Here is a 23628-nt window from a genome sequence, read left to right on the forward strand (position 1 = left end):
AGAAATGTCATAGCTAAAAGCTTTTTCCCAGTCTGTAGATAGTCTTTTTACTCTTTTGGTGAAGTTTAGATGAGCATAGCTGTTTGATTTTTAGGAGCTCCCAGTTATCTAGTTTTTCTTCTGCATTTGTAATAATGTTTTTTATACTGTTTATGCCATGTATTAGGGCTCCTAACGTTGTCCCTACTTTTTCTTCCATGGTCTTTATCATTTTAGATTTTATATTTAGGTCTTTGATCCATTTTGAGCTCATTTATGTGCATGGAGTGAGGTGTGGGTCTTGTTTCATTTTTTTGCAGATGGATATCCAGTTCTGCCAGCACCATTTGTTAAAAAGGCTATCTTTCCCCCCATTTAACTGTTTTAGGGCCTTTGTCAAATCTCAGCTGCTCATATGTGGATGGATTTATGTCTGGATTCTCAATTCTGTTCCATTGGTCCATGTATCTGTTGTTGTACCAGTACCAGGCTGTTTTGACATAATAGGTTCTAAAATCAGGCAAAGTAAGGCCTCCTACTTTGTTCTTTTTTTTTTTTCAGTAATGCCTTATTTATCTGTGGGCTCTTTCCCTTCCGTAAGAAGTTGGTGATTTGTTGCTCCATCTCATTGAAGAATGTCGTTGGGATTTGGATCGGAATTGCATTAAATGTATAGATCACTTTTGGTAGAATAGACTTTTATAATGTTAAGTCTTCCTATCCATGAACAAGGTATGTTTTTCCACTTATGTAAGTCTCTTTTGGTTTCTTGCAGAAATGTGCTGTAGTTTTCTTTGTATAAGTCTTTTACATCTCTAGTAAGATTTATTCCTAAGTATTTTATCTTCCTGGGGGCTAGTGTAAATGGCATTGATTTGGTGATTTCTTCTTCGAAGTTCTTTTTGTTAGTGTAGAGGAATCCAACTGATTTTTGTATGTTTATCTTGTATACCGATACTCTGCTGAACTCTTCTGTTAGTTTCAGTAGTTTTCCAGAGGATTCCTTAGGGTTTTCTGTGTATAAGATCATGTCATCTGCAAATTAAAAAAAAAAAAAAAAAAAAACGGAGATACTTTTACTTCTTCCTTTCCAATCTGGATGCCCTTTATTTCTTTATCTAGCCTATTTGCTCTGGCTAGGACCTCCAACACAATGTTGAATAAGAGAGGTGATAAAGGGCATCTTCCTCTCCATATGGGAAGTGTGTGATTACATTTCTTAGTCCCTCTTTGTTATTCTAATGTTATCTTCTTTTATATAATAACATCGCTGTTACCCTGTTTTGAGTTTTTTTTTTTTTTTTTAATGATCTTGCTTTGTTTTTTTGGATTTCCCTGTCTGGGTTGACTTCTAGTTGCTTTTCCCGGTGTTCTAACCTTGGGTTGATACCTGATATTATTGATTTTCTAACCAAAGAACTCCCTTTAATATTTCTTGTAGCTTTGGTTTTTTATGAATTTACTCAACTTGTGTTTATCTGGAAATGTCTTAATTTCTCCTTCATATTTAAGAGACAGTTTTGCTGGATATATGATTCTTGTCAGGCAATTTTGTTCCTTCAATTTTTTAAATATGTCATCCCATTGCCTTCTGGCCTGCATGGTTTCTGCCGAGTAGTCTGAGCTTATTCTTATTGGCTCTCCTTTGTAGGTGACTTTTCATTTATCCCTTGCTGCTCTTATAATTCTCTCTTTATCTTTGGTTTTGGCAAGTTTGATTATAATATGTCTTGGTGACTTTCTTTTAACATCTACCTTATGTGGCATTTGATGAGCATCTTGGATAGATATCATCTTCTCATCTTTCACGATATCAGGGAAGTTTTCTGCCAACAAATCCTCAGCAATTCTCTCTGTATTTTCTGTTATCCCTCCCTGTTCTGGTACTCCAGTCACTCGTAGGTAATTTCTCTTGATAGAGTCCCACATGATTCTTAAGGTTTCTTCATTTTTTTTTTAATTCTTTTATCTGATTTTTCTTCAAATATATTAGTGCCAAGTGATTTATCTTCGAGTTCTGAAATTCTAGCTTCTACTTGTTCAATTCTGCTCCTCTGGCTTTCTATTGAGTTGTCTACTTCTGTAATTTTATTGTTAATCTTCTGAATTTCTGATTGCTGTCTGCCTATGGATTTTTCCAGCTTATTAAACTTTTCATTACGTTCCTGAAAAATCTAATTTCTTCAATTGCTTTATCTGTGTTCCCTTGCTTGTTCTGCGCATTGTCGCATTTCCTTCCTGATGTCTTGAAGGGTTCAGTATATTAAACTTCTGTATTCTGCATCTGGTAATTCCAGGAATGCAGTTTCATCTAGAAGATCCCTGGATTCTTTGTTTTGAGAGCCTGTTGAGGTGATCATGGTCTGTTTCTTTATGTGACTTGATGTCGACTGTTGTCTCTGAGCCATCTGTAAATTATTGTGTTAGTTTATGCTTGCTTACTGTGTCAGTAGCTGCTTGCTTTGTTCTGTTTTGGTACACCCCTATAGGTTGCTTGAGTGAGGTAGCTTGATTATTTTCACCTTTGGAGCTCTGATGTCCTGTCCCCAGCTGGCTAGAACTGTTATCAGGTATATCAGTCTAGGAGTCCATTCAGTTTTCTTGTATAAATTCAGCTCAGATTTCCAGGGAGCTGATCATTAAGTGTGTGGTACAGACTCTGTCCTACAGTTTTAGAGGGGCAGGGGTGATTGGCCTATATACTGGTATCTGATTGCAGCAGGGGCTCACGCTCTGAACAAGGCAGGGGGCTGAAAACCAACCCCCTAGTGTCTGTGAGGAAAGCGTGTCCTTGTTCCCTAGATCGTGCAGGTGGGTGGGTTCTGCAGACGGACCATGGGCACCCAAAGTTTTTGTTGTAAGGACTGGGAGGTACCAGTTATCTTTGGACCCCTGTCGTGGGTGTCTGGGTGACCTGAGTGGAGCTACCAGTCTTTAGGTCCCTGATGTGGGCAGGTGGGGACCTTGTTTAATAGGCAAAGCAATGTCAAACATCAAATACCAACCTCTCCACTGCACAGCTGAAATGGTTGGAATCTGCCAACAAGGGACTATTCTCCTGAAATAAGCCCACACAGGTCCATGAAGAAGGGAAAGGTCCTCAAAGTCCACGGATGGTTTATGCCTGGACAGGAGCTGCTTCTGTCCTGAGCTCCCCCGGTTAGTGGAGCTAGCAAATTGTCTTTTCCCCCAAATGCAAATTTTTTCCTTCCCCAGAGCTGGAAGAATGGCTCTAGGTGCTCAACAGGGCCTATCTGAGGCCCAGGGAATTCAGCCGTGAAAGCCGGTTTGTGTGGGGGGTGGGGGGGGGGCGTTCTTTAAAATATATGCAAGTACTTAGCTTTTGCCGAGAGCAACGTTCTCCTCAGGTTCTGGAGTTGTGACTGGGCTGTGTGGCTGGCTGCTTCTCCCTGAGGAAACTGTGACCAAACTCTAGTACCAGCCCACCGCCACCGCCGCTCTGGGAATGGTGCCTGAGGGCTCCCCGTGATTCAGGTCCAGTAACTCCTCTCCACTTCTGAACGGTGTCTTCCTCCCCCTGCCCCTCAGTTCTCTTTTTAAGCTTGCCTTTGAAGCTCAGGGCTCCCAGCCTGTCACAAATATACTCGTTTCACTTGTTTTGGGGGGGTCTTTATTGTAAAGAGGGCTTGCTGGAAGAGCCTGTCTATTCTGCCATCTTGTTTCCGGCCTCTCCTTCACTGTTGAAGGATATTTTTGCTGGGTATACAATTCTAAGGTTGAGAGTTCTTACTTTGTTTTGTTTTTCTCAACTCTAACGATTTCAGTCAACTGTCTTCTTGCTTTATCGTTTCTGTTGAGGAGGCTAGTATGTTTGCCTTTTGCTGCCTTCAGGATTTTGTCCTTTTCTTTGACTTTCTTCAGTTAAAATATGATACGCCTGGATTTTGGATTTTTTTTTTTTCAGTTTATCCTACTTGGTGATTTTGAACTTTTCGCTTCTGTGGTTTAATGTCTACTATTAATTTGCAAAAATTCTCGCTGCTTATTTCTCCAAATAGTTCTTCTTCTCCAGCAGTGGCATCCTGTCTTTCAGGCAAGAAAAAGAAAGAGCACCCTGTTAGCTGCAGATCTCAGGTCAGTGGCAGGCAGGGGGGCTGCTGGTTCTGGCTTCAAGTAAGAAGTGATGGCTTGGGTGGTTTCCTGGGGTCCTTTATGATCTGCTATGCACTTCTCGGGCTTCCTGTACCCCACGAATGTTGGGAAGATTGGGTAATAGGATTCATAATCTAGAAAAAAATTCCTTGTACGAATGTGTATGTCTGGCAGTAGGCAGAGATGCATCTCAGACCGATTCACCCGTTCTCTCCGAAATATCATACTGTCGAAGCATTGCTTCAAAAATGTGCAGACACATTTTATCTCTTGCATGCAATATAAATTAGGTGCCCCTTTCCTTGTTTTCCACTGTTTACTCTGACACCTGAAAAGCCAACGGAGATTATCTTGTAAGATCTGAACATGGGGTGTCTGTGTTCCCATTACTGGATACGTCATTACTGCTCCGTGCAGCTGTTCAGAGCATTACAAGACTCAGCCATGTAAGGAAGTCCACAGAGGTATTTTGACAGGCTTTTCTATGCATTCCTTTCTGAAAAGGCCTCATGTCCTCAGATTATTTGAGTTTCTCTCAGGGACTACTCTCTACCTTAGCTGATATGAAAAATTTAGCTAAGAGTAAAGCCTTGTTTGGACTCAAGAAGCCAATCGTGGTCCACCCTGAGGGATCACCAAGGTTGGGAGTCACAGGGACAGGATGTGACTCACAAGGAGGAGAAGGAGGAAGACTGATGGACCCCCAGCTTCTACCTCCTGTGTCATCCTTTCCTGTGAATTCCTTTCATTTCCTTCAATAGCATCCATGCTTTGAGAAATAGGACCTGGGTCCTTGGAATAGAGGATAAGGGCAAATATGTTGCCATCACTCTGGAAATGGTCATTTATATAAGACAGCACGTTGTTACAGATGCAAGGTGATATCTGTATTGTTCCAGGGGGCACTTGTGTGTACTACTATCAGAAAAAATGCAGAGAAAAAAAGCAGATTTTTCATTTACTTCACAATTATTCCAGACAGTAGTAAAATAAGACAAAAATATTTTTATTATTTGCCATCTTCAGAAACAAAGGGATAATTTACTGACATTTTACTTATTCTGTGACAACTCCTAATCACTCAAATCCTGGTCACGTGATTCAGCACATAATAATTCATTTCAATGATTGTTTCGTAAAGATTGGTTTAAGTATTCTCCATCCATGGGTGTAGGAATAATGTATAAGACCAGAATACCAAACCCATTGACAGTGAGTCAATTCTAGCTCATAGCGACCCTATAGGACAGAGTAGAACTGCCCACGGGGTTTCCAAAGAATGGCTGCTGGATTCAAAGTCACACAGCTGGTACATGACAGAGCAGGATAAAAACCCAGGTTATCTGGCTCCAGAATCTGTCTTCATAATCAAGGGAATATGAAAATAAGTACTATATGTCATTCCAGAGCCCTGGAGGTGCAGTGGTTAAGAGCTTTGCTGCTAACTAAAAGGTAGGCACTTTGATTCCACCAGTTGCTCCTTGGAAACCCTATAAGGCAGCTCTACTCCGTCCTGTAGGGTCACTTATGAGTCAGAATCGACTTGATGGCAACAGGTTTTTTGTTTTTGTTTTTGGTTCAGTTCCCACCTTAATTTTCACATGAAGCAAACATCGTTCCAGAAATGTGAGGTGCGCCTGTTGTATCCAGCACAAACATTGATTCCTCTGTTGGCTTGTTTTGGAATCAATACTCAGGAGTATGAAATCTGGACAGTATGTTACAGTTTGGAAAAAAGAAAACTGAAATTTCTCATTGATATTATTCATACCTCATTTTAAAAAGCCCTCTGCAGAGACAATGGAGAACTTTGTTTTTTTAAATTTAATTTTTGTAACCATGTAGTTCATGAGTCAGAGAAATTAAATTTCATCTATAATCCAGTTGTCTTCCAAAAAGGGAACAGACTGCAATTTCTTGATGAAATATCAGAAAGAACAATACATAGCACTTCTCTATATCCTCCTGTGATTACAAGGACAGGTTCTGGAGCTAGTTTACCTGGGTTTCTACCCTGCTTTGCCACGTACCAGCTGTGTGACTTGGAAAAGTGACTAAATCACTTAGATTCTCATTTACCTCATGGGTCAAAGACACTTGATGATCATAATAATAATGAAAACATCTCACAGATTGCTGCCAGAGTTAAAGGAGTTAGAATATGCAAAGAGTGAGAATAATAATAGAGAACTCACGCACGCTGTGCACACGCACACACACATACACAACTGTTAGCTATTTTTGTCTTGGCCCAATCTCTCTCTTCTTCCATAGGCAAAAGCAAGGGTTATCCCAACATGGTAGCCTCATCTAACAGTCCCCAAAACTCAGAGCTGTGTTCTGATGATATCATGTTGGCAGAACCCTGAATGTGAGGGAAGGGACCATCCTCCCCACTACAACTTCCAGAGGAAGGGCACTTGCTCCAACCAAATTTACCTCCAGGTGTCATTTGTTTCTGTTAGTTGCCATTGAGTTGACTCCAACTCATGGCAAACCTATTCCTGTACCATCTTCACTATCATTCATATGTTCGATTCCTTTGTTGCAGCCATTGTGTATTTTGAGAGCTTTCCAACTTAGAGGGCTCTTCTTCCAGCATTGTATCAGACAACATTCTGTTGTGATTTATAGAGCTTTCATTGGCTAATTTTCAAAAGTAGATTTCCAGGCCTTTCTTCTTAGTCTGTCTTCGTCTGGAAACTCCACTGAAACCTGTCCACCATGGGTGACCCTGCTGGTATTTGAAGTACTAGTGGAATAGCTTCCAGCATCATAGCAACACCCAAGCCACAGAAGGACAACAAACTGATAAATGGGTGGTAACCAGGTTCACTTAAAGAATTACGACCCTTAAACTTTTCAGGGTGGCCTCACTGTCCAGTTCAAAAAACATGAATTTCTTATCATTGGCCAAACACTAAACATTAATTTTTTTTTTTGTAAAATAGACCAATAATAATTACATTGTGGAGGAGTAGTCTTGATTATATGTGACCATACGTGATAATTTATGTATAATATATCTAAGATTCCTGGCACACAGTGACTCTTTCCCTCAGCGTGAACTTTACCCATGTACTGCAAGTGTCTGGATGGTGATATGATAGTGACACAGCCTTTCCCAGGACATTAATTCTCAATTCATTAAGGAAGAGTATTAAATAATGGTTTCCAAGCACAATTTCTGGTGTCAGTTAGAGGCTAATGAATGAGCATAACCCAAGATGGCTCTCTGGAACACTCAGGAAGTGCTGCAGAAAAGATGAGGCTGAGGCTAGAAGCCCAGGTTGGGGGCTGGTTGTGGTTGCCACTGTTGGGGAGGATAAGGTGGGCACGCCTGAGGAGGAGATCTTGTGTGGGCTGTCTTGGCACTTCTAATACTGTGGGCACCATCCTGCACAATAGTGAATGGCATCATCTTCTTCTTTGATAAAATGTATGGTAAAGATTGAAGTGGAAGAGTGAGAAAATTTTCTTGCCTCAACTTTGCTGTTCTTCTCCCCTAAGCGACTTCGAGCTGGGTTTTTTGTTGAGGTGATATGTATCAAATACTCCAAAGCCTGATTTGGTTTCAGCCGGTACCAGTGAACGACTTCATTTTCAAAACTTGTGCTTGATACACCGCAATATATGTCAACACTTTTCTTTACTACTGTGGAAATAGATATTTGGGACTGCTCCACTTTTAATACTTCAAGTCTAACTGAAAGTAAAAGAAGAGAATTTCCAATGAGCTTTGAAAATGTCAGAAGGGAACATTAAAGGGCTACTTGGTTCATTTATTTAGACTGGAATGGTCAGGGAAGGACTTACCAACCCAAAGGTGGAAGGTCAGTGCTCCCAGCAGTGACATCCTGTCTGCCAGACTGTGTCCTCAAGAAGAAGGCCAAATGGTGGCGGCATATTGGCTGGACACCTCGGTTCATGGCAGGAAGGCGTTGTCTGAATTGAGGGGAGGCAAGGAAGTGGTGGACTGGACATTTTAACACCATCTGGTTTTGCTGTTTCTTGTGGTCTTCATGCTTATCTTGCAGATTTTGAGATGGGGTGGTGGCCTCAATAGGGCTTCTTGGCACAAAAGTGAGGGGCCCTTAGAGGTGCCTTAATTCCTACTGTGGAAATGGCAATGATTTCTCCTTGCCTACGAGCTATTTTACCAACAATTTTCCTTAACATGGAGTCCCAGAGTGGTGCAAACTGTTAATGTGCTGGACTGCTAAACAAAGGTTGGAGGGTCAACTTCACCCAGAGATGCTTCAGAAGAAAAGACTGGCAATCTACTTCTGAAAAGCCAGCCATTGAAAAACCTGTGGGGCACAGTTCTACTCTGACACACTTGGGGTCACCACGAGTCAGAGTTGACTCAATGGCAACTGGTTTTGTTTTTTTCCCTCAACATGATATTTTTTAATATGTATAAATAATATTGATATTTATAATAGAAAATAGTTAATGAATTTCTTATGTGCTAGACTTAGACGTTTCTAAATGCTTTCACCTTTTTGATCTTCACCATTACAATATATGGATGTTTGCAGTTTTTATTCTACAGATGAAGGAAATCAAGCACAGAGGAGTTCAGTGACTCAGTGAAAATCACACAGCTAATGAGTAGACATGCTGGTAAGGATGGTCACTGAAGGAATTCAGAGAAACAGTGAAGACTAAAATGAAAACATCCATGGTGATATCACCAAGACCAATAACTATTATCATTATGGTGCATTTACTTCTAGATATTCTTCCTTCAAGGATACATGGAAATTAATGTGGTTTTATGCAAAATAAATATACTTACGAGTTAAGCATTCAATATGTGTAAGGTTTTTTATTCTTCTTTCTGTTCAGCTCATATTCTGAGCAACTTCCCACGTGACTAAAGCATTTCTTAATGTCTACAGCTATTAACTGCCCAGCTCTGCCACTTAGCATCTGCCTGACCCTTTGAAAATTTCTTAATCATTTTGTGCCTCCATTTCCTCTTTTGAAGTGGATGCAATAATAATGCCTACCTCAAAAGCTTTTGCAGATTAAATAATTAAATGAATCTAATTCAATTCCAGGCATAGAGTAAATTTTCTGTAAGTATTAGATACTATTATGATTACACCATTTTAAAATGTTTTTCTTTTTTTATTGTGGTAAATATATATGTAACAAAACATCTGCCATTTCCTCAATCTTCACATATAAAGTTCCTTGACAAATAATTATGTTCATCAGGTTGCTCCCCCATAACCCTTATCTGTTCCCAAAGTTTTCCATCACCCTTAACAGAAGTATTACTATCACTTTTTAAATTTCACCCTCTATCCACCATTTCAATATTCCCTCCAATTTTCATTATTTAAATACTCTAGTGACTATTTTAGGAGCTCTGGTGGTGTACTGGTTAAGAGCTCGGCATCTAACCAAAAGGTAGGCAGTTCAAATCCACCACCCGCTCCTTGGAAACCTTATGGGGCAGTTCTCCTTTGTCCTATAGGGTCTCTATTAGTCAGAATTGACTCAACAGCAACGGGTTTGGGTTGATGACCATTTTGAGATAGTAACGTGGGTTAGTGAAGGGAGACCAGTGAAATATTGTCAGTTTTTCATTTTCTTATATCTCAAGAGGAGTCCCTGGGTGGTGAAATCAGTTAACAAGCTTTGTTGCTAACTGGAAGGTTGGAGGTTGTACTCCACCCAATGGTGCTTCCAAAGAATGACCTGGTGATCTACTTCTGAAAAATCAGTCATTGAAAACCCTGTGGAGCGTGGCTCTACTCTGACACAATGGGTTTGCCATGAGTCAGAATTGATGAAACTGGTTACATTTTGAGAGCTTCCCTTTTCCTCTGTCCTTTCCTTAACCAAGCTTCTCCATTTCCTTTTCAAGATTTCCATATGATTTTCTCTGAAATCTTTTGGTGTGTATAAGGGCTGCATTAGCCCTAGGCAATGGTTGTTCCTGAAACTAATGTTCTGCTCTGTCATGTACTGTGGTGGGCAGGATGTGTTCAGACTGGCTTGGATTGTCCAGAAGAGAAAAGAAAAGATGAAGCTGGCTCTAGCGGCTGCGTGTGTCTTCTGAGGCTGTCGTCCTGGGTTTCCTTCATTTCTAACTAAGTACCATCTCTGAAGTGATCAACACCACTAGAGAGATGAATGTTGAGGAGGTTTAGTGGAGGATGACTTTAATGACGAAGCAATGCCAATTTTCTTTTTTTTCCAGCTGAAAATGGATAAAGGGAAAGCCATATGTGCTGTGTGAAAAATATGTGCTGTGGATTCAAATTATGACTATTACTTACGAAGTAGTGGCTTTGGGCAGGTAAGTAACTCTCTGTATTGTATAAACGGTGGACTACAACAGTATGTAACTCCAAGGCTCTTGGAGGATTAATGAGATTGTGTATCTAAGTTGCCTGCTGCATAGTAGGAGCTCACTAAGTCCCTGCTCCTTCCACATCTAACCTCTCTACAGAGAAATAAGATTAGAGTTAATTGTCAGTGCTTGTTTTTGTGGTACCTACTATTTCTAAAGTAGACTGACCAGCAGAAGATGCCAGAAGATGCTAATGCTGTTGAGGCCTTGCATGTACCAAGCAATCTTCTATCCCACACAACAACTCTGGGAGATAGGGCACTGTAACTTTTACAGATGAGGAGATTATGGCACAGAGAGTGCAAGTAACTTTCTTGAAGTCACATAGATACTAAATACCAGATCCAGGATCCAAATCCAGGCACTCTGGGTCCACAGTCCATACACTTAACCATTCTACCACACTGCCTCTCTGGTGTTAGTGCTGCTGTCACGGGCTTATTGTGAAGATCAGCAAAGACGATGCTTCTGCACCTCTCATACAGAGCAGTGCAAGTCATGTTAGGCATTGTGTTATTGCTGCTCTAATGTGCCAAACCAAATGAATCTGAACCTGGTAATCTTTGAAGGAGAAGTAACATTACACCTTCGTTTGGCTGTGGCTCCACTCAGAGCCAGTGCTCCAAGGAAAGAGTCATAACCACTAACTCAGAGAAAGAAGTAGGAATTCGAATTGGACCATCATTACAACCAACACTGGATTTTATAGCTCAACTGCTATGCTGCTTCCTACCCTGGACTTTCAGTTAGATTTTATTAAATTAAAGCACGCATGGAGAAAAGCAGAGTTCTAATATTTTTAAAATTTATTGTTCCTATATGTAAAAAACAAAGGACAGAATTCACATAGCAAAGAGGGTAGCTTCAGGGAGTATAAAATGGAAGATTTTAAGGGGCCCATCTGGTTAAGGAACACACTAAGTGGGCATGGCAGGAAGTCTCTGGGTGATGCAAATGGTTAAGTCCTCCACAGCTAATCAAAGGGGTGGAGACTAGAGTCTACCCAGCGACGCCTCAGTAGAAAGGCCTGGTCATCCACTTCTGAAAAATCAGCCACAGAAAACCCTGTGGAGCACAGTTCTAATCTGACACAGATTAGGTCACCATGAGTCAGAATCAATGCAATGCCAACGGGTAACTGGTAAAGGGGCATGACTAGAAACTGCACACTGCCTATACTCAGTGTGTTTATTTGGCCTGGCTTGGAGAAGTTGGTGGATATCATAATAAAACATGATGCTAAAGGCTTCCATGAGTGACACCTTGGCCCTGCCCTTGGGTAGTGATAGAATTTTTTGATTTGTTACAAAGTAAGCTTTTCCTAGTTTGTCCAGTGGTTTCAGTTTGTCAATAAAAACATGATTTAAAAAAAAAGTACACATGGGAACTGAAATAACCGAAACTCAGAAAGAAAATCCAGCTAGATTCTGAGCAGAAAGTTTTAGGAACAATAAAAGATGAAGAAAAGATGGCCCCTTTGTGCCACCATCTGCTATGAACTCTTTCCGTTGCCACAGACTTCTGTTCTTCTGAGCAGACAGAATACGACAATGGCCAAGTAGAAGGCGCTCTTGAGAAGGAGGAGGAGGTAGGTATAATACGCAGAGGTGCTCATGAGCTGCAGCCGCAGAAGTTGTTCGATTAGTTTCTTCTGTTCTTTTGAAAGGACAGGACACATTAGTGGGGCAGGGAGTCACAAATAATGATTTCTGATGATCTATATTGAAGTGACACCACATACCCACAAGAACCCAAAAGTAAATCTACCACTACTACCATCAATGACAACAAGACAACTCAGAATTCAGCTTGCAGGTCTAGTTAATCAATGAACTCTGCTAACATTCACTTGGGACACTTCCAAGTCTTAAAGACTAAGGTTGCATTTTTAATGAATGAGTCCAAGTAAAAAAAATATTTTTAATAATTAGCTTTTAGCATTTATTTATCCCCGCCATGTCTGTAAGTAATAATAGAGATAATGTTCACTAGCATTAACCAAATGCCAGATACTGTTCTGAGAACTTTGTATGCAAAGCTTTAGTCTTATTTAATCTTTACAATAACCTATGAAGAGAATATTATTTCTACTTCTATTTTACAAATAAAGAAATTAGGACAGGGAGAGAAGCAATTGGCCTGATGTCATGCATCTGGCAAGTCCCAGAGCCCACATTTCAACCTCAGCAGCATGCCTTTAGGGAACAGGCTCAAGCTACTCTGTAATTCTGCATCTCCATGTGTAATAAATACCCCAGACATCAACAATGTAGAGTTGAATTGTTGACATGGAAGCATCTGAACCATTAGAAGTTGTACACGAAGTGTGATCCATATGAAGGGTACAATGCATGGAAATGTGGTGGTGTTGGCAGTGAAATGGTTTGGAAATTTTTAGAAAAAAGGGCATTATAGAAAATGGAGAAAAGTGGCTAATCCAAATTCTTCAAACTTTTAGAAGGTCATAGCTAACTGTCTTTCCTAAATGTCTCCCATTGTGGCTATGATACTACAAGAAAAGTGCACTTAATGGCCTTTGAAGTTTTGCAAGGGATATGCAGTGTCAAGAAATAATGAATGACAATGATGGTGGCTGCTCAATGGGCCATAAGACTGAACTGTTTCCTAAGGAAACGTCCGTTTTACGCGTCTGGTCTTCAGAGTCAGACCTTCAGAATCAATAGCACTTGGAGTGGAAAGGGATCTCAAGAAGTGATGTGTTCATAACCCCTCCACCTTGGTCAGGTAAGGTGTTACTGTCTCTCCTTGCCTGGCGTGGCAGGTGAGGTCCAGGGCCACCTTGTTATCGGAAATGGAGGAAAGACTAGCAGAGCTAGAGCCAATGCTTCTAGCAACTTCCCTTGTATGTATACTGGCAGAACAGGCTGGAAACAAGTATTTATTCTGTACCTGCTAAACAAGATACCTTATCCTAGACATTTCATGTATGTTTCCTTATCTTTTCAATGACTGTGAGTTAGCTGTAATTATTTCATTTGTAGAGGAGGCAAATATTGCTCAGAAAAAAAGAGAGAAAAAAATTTATCCATATTCATGAAACAAATAATTAAAAGAACTGGGATTAAATTCTAGCCTGTGGTACTCTGAAGACCATGCACCAATCCCCCACCTTGTCTCCACTACATTTTAGGGCTTTGAACTTGGCATTTCTTGTTCTGTGACTCTTTTAGAGAAAGAATAGAGAACTAAGTCTATGAACTCTTGATTCAGATGTTCTGGGTTTAAAGCCCAGATGTACCACATCGTGATATAGTACAAGGAACTTAATTTTAGCTCATTGCCCTCATCAATAAAATGGGGGAAAAAATACTGTATCACCTCATAGGGGGTATTGCGAGGATTACATAAGGAAATGCATGCAGAATACAGTACAATGCCTTCTGTATCAGAAGCTCTCAATAAGTGTCAGCTTATTTACTAGCTACTAGCAAGAACCAACCAACCCCCCATGGGGCACTCCTACTCTGCCCTATAGGGTGGCTGTGAGGAATCAACTTGACAGCAATGGGTTTAGCAAGAAGCAAAAGCAAAAAAAGATTTAGAAACAACTGAACCCATTGCCGTTGAGTCGATTCCAACTCATAGTGACCCTATGAAACAGCCCTTAGAAACAACTAGATTCCATGTTTTCCCTAATCATTAGACACAAAAGCCACAGGAAGGAATGGAGTCCATTTGTTGAAAATAGTTCAGAGCATATCACCAAACACTCTAATTTATAGTCAATGGCATCCCAAATCCAGCAGTTTACTGTGTGAAGACGGCTACTAGGAATGTGGATTAATTTCAACTATCAGTCTACTGTGCAGCATCCAGCCATTCTGATTCTTCTACCTTAATCCAGGGAAATGTAAACATTAAGTTGATCAAGACAAAAAATATGCTATAATATGACCTACAGGCAAACATATGCAAAACTTACCTTTTGCAGAATTAGCAAGAGCACAGCCTAGAAGAAATGAGAGCAAGTATTAACCAATTGTTCATGCTCATTATTGAACAGTATGTGTACGTATGTGTGTGAGAGAGTGTGTGAGAGTATGTGTGTGTGCATATATGTGTAGGTACATAGTCTTTCAACAAACAGCCATTGATTCTATGCAATTCCGCAGGGTCAATTCATATGCTGTTTCTGCACATGAGATTTCTCAGCTGAGTAAAGAAAAGCAGCCATACCTTCCCTAAGCAGGAAAAGGGAAAAGTCTGTTTTTCTCTTATAAACATTGATATCCCCATTTCATGCAATCATTTTCTGGAATTGTGTTTGTGGAAATAATGACAATAGTATTAATAAATGCTAAAACACCCATTGAATAATTATTACTGTGCCTGCACTGGGTTAAATACTTCACTTGATTTACCTTGTTCAACCCCCAATAACACTCTCAAGTAAGTTATGTTACAGATGACCCCATTTTACAAATGAGGAAATAAGACTTAGAGTATAAGTAACTTGTCAAAAGTCATACAAATGAGGGGCAGAGCCAGTATTCTAAGGGTAGTGGTGGAGGATTAAATAAGACAAGACTTTTGGAGAGTGCTTTGTAAAAATAATCCATAGAAACATGGAAAATAATCTACAAAGAGACAACCCAGTTCCGCCATTGAGGACACTAAGAAAATCTTCTGTGTATCTTAATTCTTCTCTGAAAATGGCCTTTATTATAGGAGTTCAGCATTTTCAGTACAATTCTTCCTGGTAACAAAAAGATTGGCTAAGTCATGTTTATAGTTCTGTGGAAATGTAAAACTTGAGGTGAGAGTTGTATTGACCTATGATGTAAAAAAAAAGAAAAAACAAGGAAACAAAAAACATGCAAAAACAAACATTTTTATGAAGATAATTGCCCATTGGATAGGGGAAAGAGTCTCACTGGTTGTTTCAATTTATCCTTTTTCTACAGGATGTGCTCTTGTCCACATGGAAATGATTCTGGTATGCAATTTTATGTACTCAACAGGATCTTGTTTTAGTGTGTTCTAAGAAAAGGGTTTGACGTATAGGCTTTTGATCAAATCCCTGGAATGAAAATGTTAATGTAAAAATGTTTAGATGTTAAATACCTTCTTCGACTGACTTTAATGTGTCCTGAAAACCTCATTCTTTTACTTACGGTGACTTTACTTGTAAAAACATAAACATCTCTATCACCATGCATTGATTGAAGTAAAAACAATAAAATAACAATTACTCTAATGAAATATTTACTTGTATCCTAAATTCCCTCTCTCAGTCAGGGTTGGTCACAGATTTGGACCAGATTAGTTTTATCTCTCCTCAGAATCGCTTTGTTGATTCTGGCTTCCATGTTATATTTTTAGCTTTTATCAAAAAAAAAAAAAAAAAACTCTCAAGAAATAGCATGAGACACTTATATTAACATTAGGGAAACATTGTCACTAACAGTGTTAACATGAGAAACCCCTGTGAACCATTGGTTGTAGAATTTAATGCCAAGTAAAATATGTTGTGGGAGCCCCTGGGTGATGCAAGTGATTTAATATGCTCAGCTGCCAACTGAAAGGTTAAGGTTAGAATCCATCCAGGTGCATCTAGCAGTCAAGTGAAAAATCAGTCATTGGAAACCCTGCTTCTGCTCTGACACACATGAAGCCACAATGAGTTGGAATCAACTTGACAGCAACAGGTATAGGAACATATTATAGACTGAAACATCCCTCCCTTATGACAATAATCATCATGGAATTTACTATAGTTCTTATTTATTTATTTTTTGACCACTAGAAAATTCAGAACCTAATTAGACACTTAGACACAGTGGTTATATTAGCCTTGTGGTTGCATATTTGCTTCCCCTCTGTTTCTTAGCAATGGAAGTAGGGAATTAGAGCTCTTTTTATAATCTTTTTTAGGAAAGGGCATAAATAAATACAGAAAATATATTAATGAATACATCCATGTTATGGTTTTGAAAGCCACATTTTCACCGACATTATTTCATTTGCTCTTTATCCCAGCGCCATGAGTTGTGATGAACACTTATGAAGACAAGTGTTAAAGTCTCACTTGATAATTGGAGAAACAAAGGATCTGAGAAGATAAAGACTTAAGAAATTAGGACTGGTACATAGCAAAAGTCTTCTCACTTTTAGTTACTGCTTCGTCCACACGGCTTAAAAAGGCCTTGCTTACTTAAAAGGAAAAGTACAAAATTATCCCATCTCAGCACCTTGTGCCATTGGTCTGTTATGTTAAGACCGAGGACTTTAATGCACAGTGAGTTATTGACCACAGGTCAGGGTCAGGATATGCCCTAAATCCATACCGTCTAAATAGGTATGGCATCTGCATCAAAGTGCCTTCATTGGGACAATGTATCTGAATCAAGCATGGTAAGGAAAAGAGTATTTTTTCCTTTCCTGGAGTACATCCTCCCCAAGACACTAATTCATCCTAATCCGTTGATCTATAGATCCTCTCCAGGGCTCCCACACACTAGTTACACAATAAACGCCTGTTGAATTACATTAACCAATGGCAAGAATTGAACTCATTATTTAGAACATAAGCGTGTTTGTATATACTGTTGTTTCTGTTAGTTGTCATTGAGTTGATTCCAATGCATAGTGATTCTATGCGTGCAGGGTAGAATTTCTCCGTAGGGTTTTCAAGACTGTGACCTTTCAAAAGCAGAGCCCGAGGCTGTTTCCTGAGACGCCTCTGCATGAGTTGAGTCACCAACCTTTTGGCTAGTAGTCCAGCAGTTAACCATTTGCGCCACCGTGGCTCTTAGTGTCACCTACCTTTAACTATAAATTTTACCTTACTGTAACATATAAAATACAAATCTGAAAAACCTGAGGCCATAATAAATCTGCAGCAGCCAAGGTTCCCCCATCTTTTGTTGAGACATGTTCTGACTCCCTATATGAATACCATTTTGTGTCCTAAGAACTGATTGTTTATGGGTTAAACGTTGTGTGTGGCAACACTGAAATGAGAGTGAACTTGCTTGATTCGTAGAATATCCCTGAAAATATATGATCAAGTAAAATCATCAAAAGTGGAATCTTTTGGAGCATTTATTGTGTTAAGTTGCTAGGTGCTTTCATATATATTGTCTCATTTAATTCATACAACAACCCTAAAAACACTGTGTGACCTTTACATTTTGGATAACGAAACTGTGGCTGAGATAGATTAAGTAAAATTTTCAGGTTTTTTTTCTCCCTCCTCCAAAAACCTACATCATTCTCATTCTCTGGGGAAATAGTAGGGTATTATTAGTGCTGCCATTAAAAAGTAACGATATTTAAGAAGGACTTACATTTGTTTGCTTGCACCAATACTTGACAGAAAAAGGTGGGAAATTACCTTAGGAATAAGTATCCTGGGAGTTTATATTTATATACACATACCTCTCTTTATTGAAGGAAAAAGAATCATTTCATCAGCTTCTTTAATGTTCTCATGTTTGACCACACATTGGTGTTCTTTATCCCACGACTTTTCTGTCACGGTCAGCCAGCTGAATTTCATGAAGGTGTCACCAGTCTTTATCGTATCTCCTTGCTGGGACTCCAGAATCCTTTCGCTGTTCTTTTCTTTCCAATCTACTTTAATAACATCAGGGAAAAATTTCTCAAGAAGACAAAGATATGTTCCAGCTTTGTGCTGGATTCGTTCAGCAACTGAAGGAAGAAAAATTGTGGGCTTGGGGGAAAGGTCTGCATCAAGGTTTTTATCTGTAGAGGAAAGTGAAATACCGATTAAAAAGCATTGTTAGAGAAACACAGATGTTGCCATTTGCAACAAAGTATTGCATAGCGACGGGAAGAAAAGGTGCCATTGATATAGTCACTACCATAGTCTTTCATCCTTGCAGTAGGTTTCAAGGTACATATTATTGTCCTTATTTGACAGACGGCAAAGAGGTTCAGGAGGTTAAGTAATGTGCCAAAAGTCACAGCTACTAGAACCTGGGCTAAGAGCTGGCCTTTGTTCTTTCTCTACATGATATTTAATGGCCCCATCGCAAGGCTTCCAACATTCTTGAACACATTTATTTCTTTCTTTTGTTCAGTCATGATGGAGCATGTTTTCAAGGTGGGTGAGGAGGTGTGAGACAGGGGACGAGAGAACTTTAACATTCCTGGATCTATCACCAATGAGAATCTTTGGTCTCTTCTAAAGTGCTTCCCTTTCCCATCCTGTGAACTTTAGAACTTTTACCCACTTTGGTAAAAAACTCACATCCTCATCTCTCTCACATTCTCATAATCTGTAACTCTGTGTAATTATAGACTCTTCATTTAGCTGAATGGAGCAAGCCATATTGATTTGATATCCTATGTGAGTAAAGGTCAAGAGGAAGTTTTTCATTGTTAATGTTGTTTTTTAACAATATACATTTACTCGTTATAAAGGAAATATACTTCATTTGTAGTTAGGATTATGAAGTTGACCTTTTAGCATCTAATGTGGATCCCATACCCAGATCTGAAGCTCATGGAGTTCCTCTAGTTGATCTCTAACTTTATAAACATCTCAATTTCATGTGAGAACCACTCGAGGTTTTTTGATAGTACAGTATGAAAACTGCACCTCCAAATGATTTATGATGTCTTGAATTTAGAAGCAAATAAGCATTTTATGGATTATTCTCAGAAATGGTCTTATTTTAAATTCATCAAGTAACTCACTTATCAAAATTTTGTTTCCCCTTAGAAACTGTTCACAAAAAGCACATTTTATTTTGGAATTTCATTTTAAGTTTAAACATGGTAAAGAATATGCCAGGGGTATATTTTTCATAATTACTTTAAGAAGAATTTACTCCATTAGTGAGAGAGTCCATACATATCAGCATATCCATATTTTGACTCTCAGTGTCTTCCCCAAAATTTGAATCTACCACATTAGCTCTGAACTGTTCTGAAGTTCCACTATTTTATTTCAACCTGCTGGATAAAGGTATGTACAACTGATGTAATGTGGAAAATTACAGCTCCAGAGTTTCTTCTGAACATAATGTCAAAATATATAACAAAATATGATACAATTCCAAAGGCATGTCACTTGAAATATTGCAGGAATGTTAACAGATTATACATTTATTATTAATCCAATGACTGAAATTAGGAATTGTAGAATCCTTTCCAATTTGATTTCCAGTTGAAATACACATGCTTAACTAATAATCTCCTTGAGCTAGTTGTCTGTTTAATAATTCAACAGGCAATTTATTAAGGAAAAAAAGGTTTGGATTTCTCATTTGAGAAGAAAAGAAAGAAAAAAATCTCAAGGATTTCTGCTTGAGGAGCAAAGGTTGTTTTTTTCCTTTTCTTCTCAAGTGAGAAATTCCCTTCTTCCTTTTTTTTCCTTAATAAATTGCCTGTTGGATTATTAAATGAACATACACCTAGCTGAAAGAGAATACTAGCTAAGCATTTGCGTTTCTATTGGAAATCAAATTGGAAAGGATTTTACCACTTATAATTTCAATCGTTGGATTAACAAATGTACCATCAAAGGAAGCAGCGGGCAAGAAATCAAATGAAATACTGCATTTGGGCAAATCTGATGCAAAAGATCTCTTTAAAGTGTTAAAAAGCAAAGATGTCATTTTGAGGACTAAGGTGCCCCTGATTCAAGTCATGGTATTTTCAGTTGCCTCATATGCGTGTGAAAGCTAGAAAATTAATAAGCACAACGAAAGAAAAATAGACACCTTTGAATTATGGTGTTGGTGAAGAATATTGGGCTACCAGAAGAACAAACAAATCCATCCTGGAAGAAGTACAGCCAGGATGTCCCTCAGAAGCCAGGACGGCAAGACTTCCTTCCTCTCACGTTACTTTGGACATGTTATCAGAAGGGACTAGTCCCTGGAGAAGGCCATCATACTTGGTAAAGTAGAGGGTCATCTAAAAAGAGGAAGACCCTCAAGGAGATGGATTGCCACAGTGGCTGCAACAGCAGGCTCAAACATAGCAAGGATAGTGCAGATGACATTGGACTTGGCCGTGTTTCATTCTGTTGTGCCTAGGGTCTCTGTGAGTTGGAAGGAACTTGACGGCATCTAATAACACAACAGCAAACTTCTGATTTTAATATGAAAACAATAAGCATATAATGTTGATTTTTAAAAATCTTGCTGTAAATATAATTAAGGTCAAAAATGCATAATTAATTCCATGTATTTGGAAACTCTATAGGGCAGTTCTACTCTGTTCCATAGGGTCGCTATGAGTCGGAATTGACTGGACGGCACTGGGTGTCTGTGTATCTTGTTTTTAGTGTACGTAAAATTTTTTTTTTTTTTTAGTATATTTATTCAGTATAATACCAAGAATGTGTACGTCTACAAACTTTCATTTAGGAAAAAGCAATAGGTTATATAAAACAAGATTAACTTTTCAATTATACATTATATTTACATATTTTTTGTCTTCAGTCAATGTGTTAAAGAATCTGATTTTATCTGAGTTTTTTTTTTCTTCATAGGAATATATCTGATTCATTACATAATAAAACTGAAAATCAAATAATGGACTTGGAAGTTTTCTCTACTGTTATGCACCTTTCGTTTATTCTTATCCTTTTTCTTGTTAAATTCTTTAATTTCTTTCATGGGAAAATCAATCTTAAACATCCATAATTTCTTCAGTATAATAGTTCTTGGTACTTGATATTATATGTTTAATGCCATAATTTTGGTTTATTATATTGCATTTTTATTTTAAAAAATATATACTTAATTAAGAGTGTTTTTTGTAGTCAACATCTTCATGACCCATATGGAATGGGAACCAGATTAAAAAATAATAAACCTGTCCAATCCATTTATATATGGCCATTTTCATGATTAAATAATATATTTGAGTTAAATTATCTGAGTTGCTTATGTTATATTAATATGCAGTAGCATGGATTTTATATAAATATAAAATATATCAAGTACATTTTCAGTCAAAAGAATGATTTTTAAACAGTACATATTGGTATTTAAGTGTTGCCTTTTTTGTCATTTTCCTTTTATCAAATAAGTAATTATAGCTATTTCATATTTAAGTATAAATTTCAGGCATATGACTAGTATCTAATTGTATCATATTGATTGAATAGCTTGACCTTTATCTGTATGAGTTCAAATAATTTTTTTTTTTGAAGATCTGAGCAAGAAGCTTCAATTTATTGGCTCTAAATTTTAGGACCAATAACTATTGGTTTTAAAAGCACTTAGGACATCAACAACAAAAATCAAAACAAACGCATCTTAAGCACATCTTTCTTGCCAAGTGAGGAAAAAGTGTGTTAAGAGAAAGTATCTCCAAATGCAAATTTTCTATGAGGGGGACAGTGAAATAACTTGAGTACTCAAAATACTCAAGTAAAATAACTTGAGTAGTTAAAAGTACAACTGGTTCCTGTATAAATGATGTTGACTGCAAACTACTACTCTCCATACTGAATATAATTCTCCCATTACAATTGAAATCAGGGAAACATTTATCCGGCACCTAGTATGTGTTGGAGAATGTGTGAAGCACTTTATTCACACTCTCCTATTCAACTGCTGTACAACCATGCAGGATACATACTGTTACCCCATCTTATGGATTAGAAAACTGAGGCTACTACATAATCGCCCAAGTGCACATAAGCAGTAAGTAGTCGAACTCCAGTTAGTCTGACACCAAAGCCCAAGCTCTTTTCAAACACCATTTGACCATCAGAAAAGGAAAAGTGTCAAACTTACCGGTACTAATAATAAACTTTGTCCCAGGGTCAAACACTTTAAGGATATCATTACAAACGTGATATATGAGCACTTCCTAAAAACTCCCATATCTATAAAGCCCAACCCTATTATAATATTTGCACAACATTGTTGATGCTGTCCCTTAATATAGGAATTTATTTTTAAAAATCTCTCCTATGATTTCTACATCTATACCCCATCACGTTCCTCCACCAATTTTTCTAAACATATTTACTACTATTCCAAATAAATTTTCTTGCCTCCCCTCTATTACCTTGAAAAATTGCGTTCTTCTGAGACCTACCTGTGACAATAAGTTTTGTTCCACCACCAAAGAGCTTTCTGTCATAGCTCCACACAGTGATTCAACCTGTATCAAAAACTTTAGACTATTTCACCTTCTCTCAGTTCTTCAATTTCTAGTGGAAATATGATGGTCTGGGTTCAAGAGAATAGAGCTCTTATCCTGGTTCATTTTGCTAATAAGTCCTGAGGTGAAGCAAATACAGTAACTTTTATTGATCTGAATACAATGATGTTAGTGCAAATCAACGGAACATCACTACCAGCCCAGCACCAGTGTGAGACCAAAATGAAACAAGATATGAAAAAACGATTAAAGATCCTATAGAAATGCAGATTATCATTATGGTTAGCAATTTGTCTGTTATGATTTGTGCTCCAAGCATTTGCTCCATCACGACTTTCTAATTACATGGGTTCAAACCTTGCCCTTAATGATAGATTGCCACATTTGGGGTTGTGATTAGATCCATGGTGTGCGGAGTCGTTCCCTTGTTTGCATTCCACCTACTAATGTCCAAAATCTTCAAAACCATTGTCACAGGGAACGTTTCCTTTACTATGTAACATTTGTCTTGTCTTATCTGCAGCATTCAAGTGTTAAGAAAATCAAAGGGAACACCGGCTAAAGCCGATTACATGTGGTCAATACATGGGAATGTTTGTATTGCCCAGAACATATGGCTCCTATTGCAGTCAGCAGCACAGCATGTTTGCACTCCAAGCTCTCACCAGAAATTTCAGCCTCAAACTGCCCACTATCTAGCTCAGGTGGAAAGTCCAGCTTGAAAGTCCTGGCAGTGAAAGTTACAAGGCAGAATGGCTAGAGAAATGGCAGGGTAGTCAGGTCTTTGAATAAATCTATCATCTTGTTAGATGGCTAAAATGTTGCTGGCCTGACCGTATCTGCTGAAGGTCACCACCTGTAAATTACACTAAATGTTATAGCATTTTTGCTGTAGTTATTTCAAAGGGATTTGTAGAAAGGTGAATATGAGGGCAATGTCCACTCTTACTTCACTTTCTTCATAAAGGACTCCTGTATTGAAGAGTTCTCTAATTTTACAGTGGGAAAAATATATTTGAAAAATTGGCATGCTTCATTTTATCAGTTAA

The 23628-nt window shown here is 38.4% G+C and overlaps 1 protein-coding gene across 7 annotated transcripts in view; it reads right to left on the minus strand.

Annotated features, from left to right (window-relative positions):
• LOC100664160 (T-cell receptor gamma chain C region C10.5) overlaps positions 1–23628 on the minus strand; it is a 147348-nt gene that overhangs the window by 53517 nt on the left and 70203 nt on the right. For 3 of the 7 annotated variants that reach the window (XR_010322769.1, XM_023544254.2, XM_064290148.1), the window contains exon 3: positions 22514–22560. The exons of 1 other annotated variant lie outside the window; for it this stretch is intronic. Coding sequence is in view for 5 of the 6 variants with exons in the window: in XM_023544254.2 (XP_023400022.1) it covers positions 22514–22560 (47 nt within the window). In the remaining variant the exon portion in view is untranslated. Of the gene's footprint in view, positions 1–11178; positions 12119–14405; positions 14433–17863; positions 18191–22513; positions 22561–23628 lie in introns of those variants that run through there. 3 more of the 7 variants (XM_064290151.1, XM_023544255.2, XM_064290149.1) reach the window with 3 other exon arrangements.

This window comes from Loxodonta africana, chromosome 8, assembly GCF_030014295.1.
Source record: "Loxodonta africana isolate mLoxAfr1 chromosome 8, mLoxAfr1.hap2, whole genome shotgun sequence".
In the NCBI taxonomy this organism is placed as follows: Eukaryota; Metazoa; Chordata; class Mammalia; order Proboscidea; family Elephantidae; genus Loxodonta; species Loxodonta africana.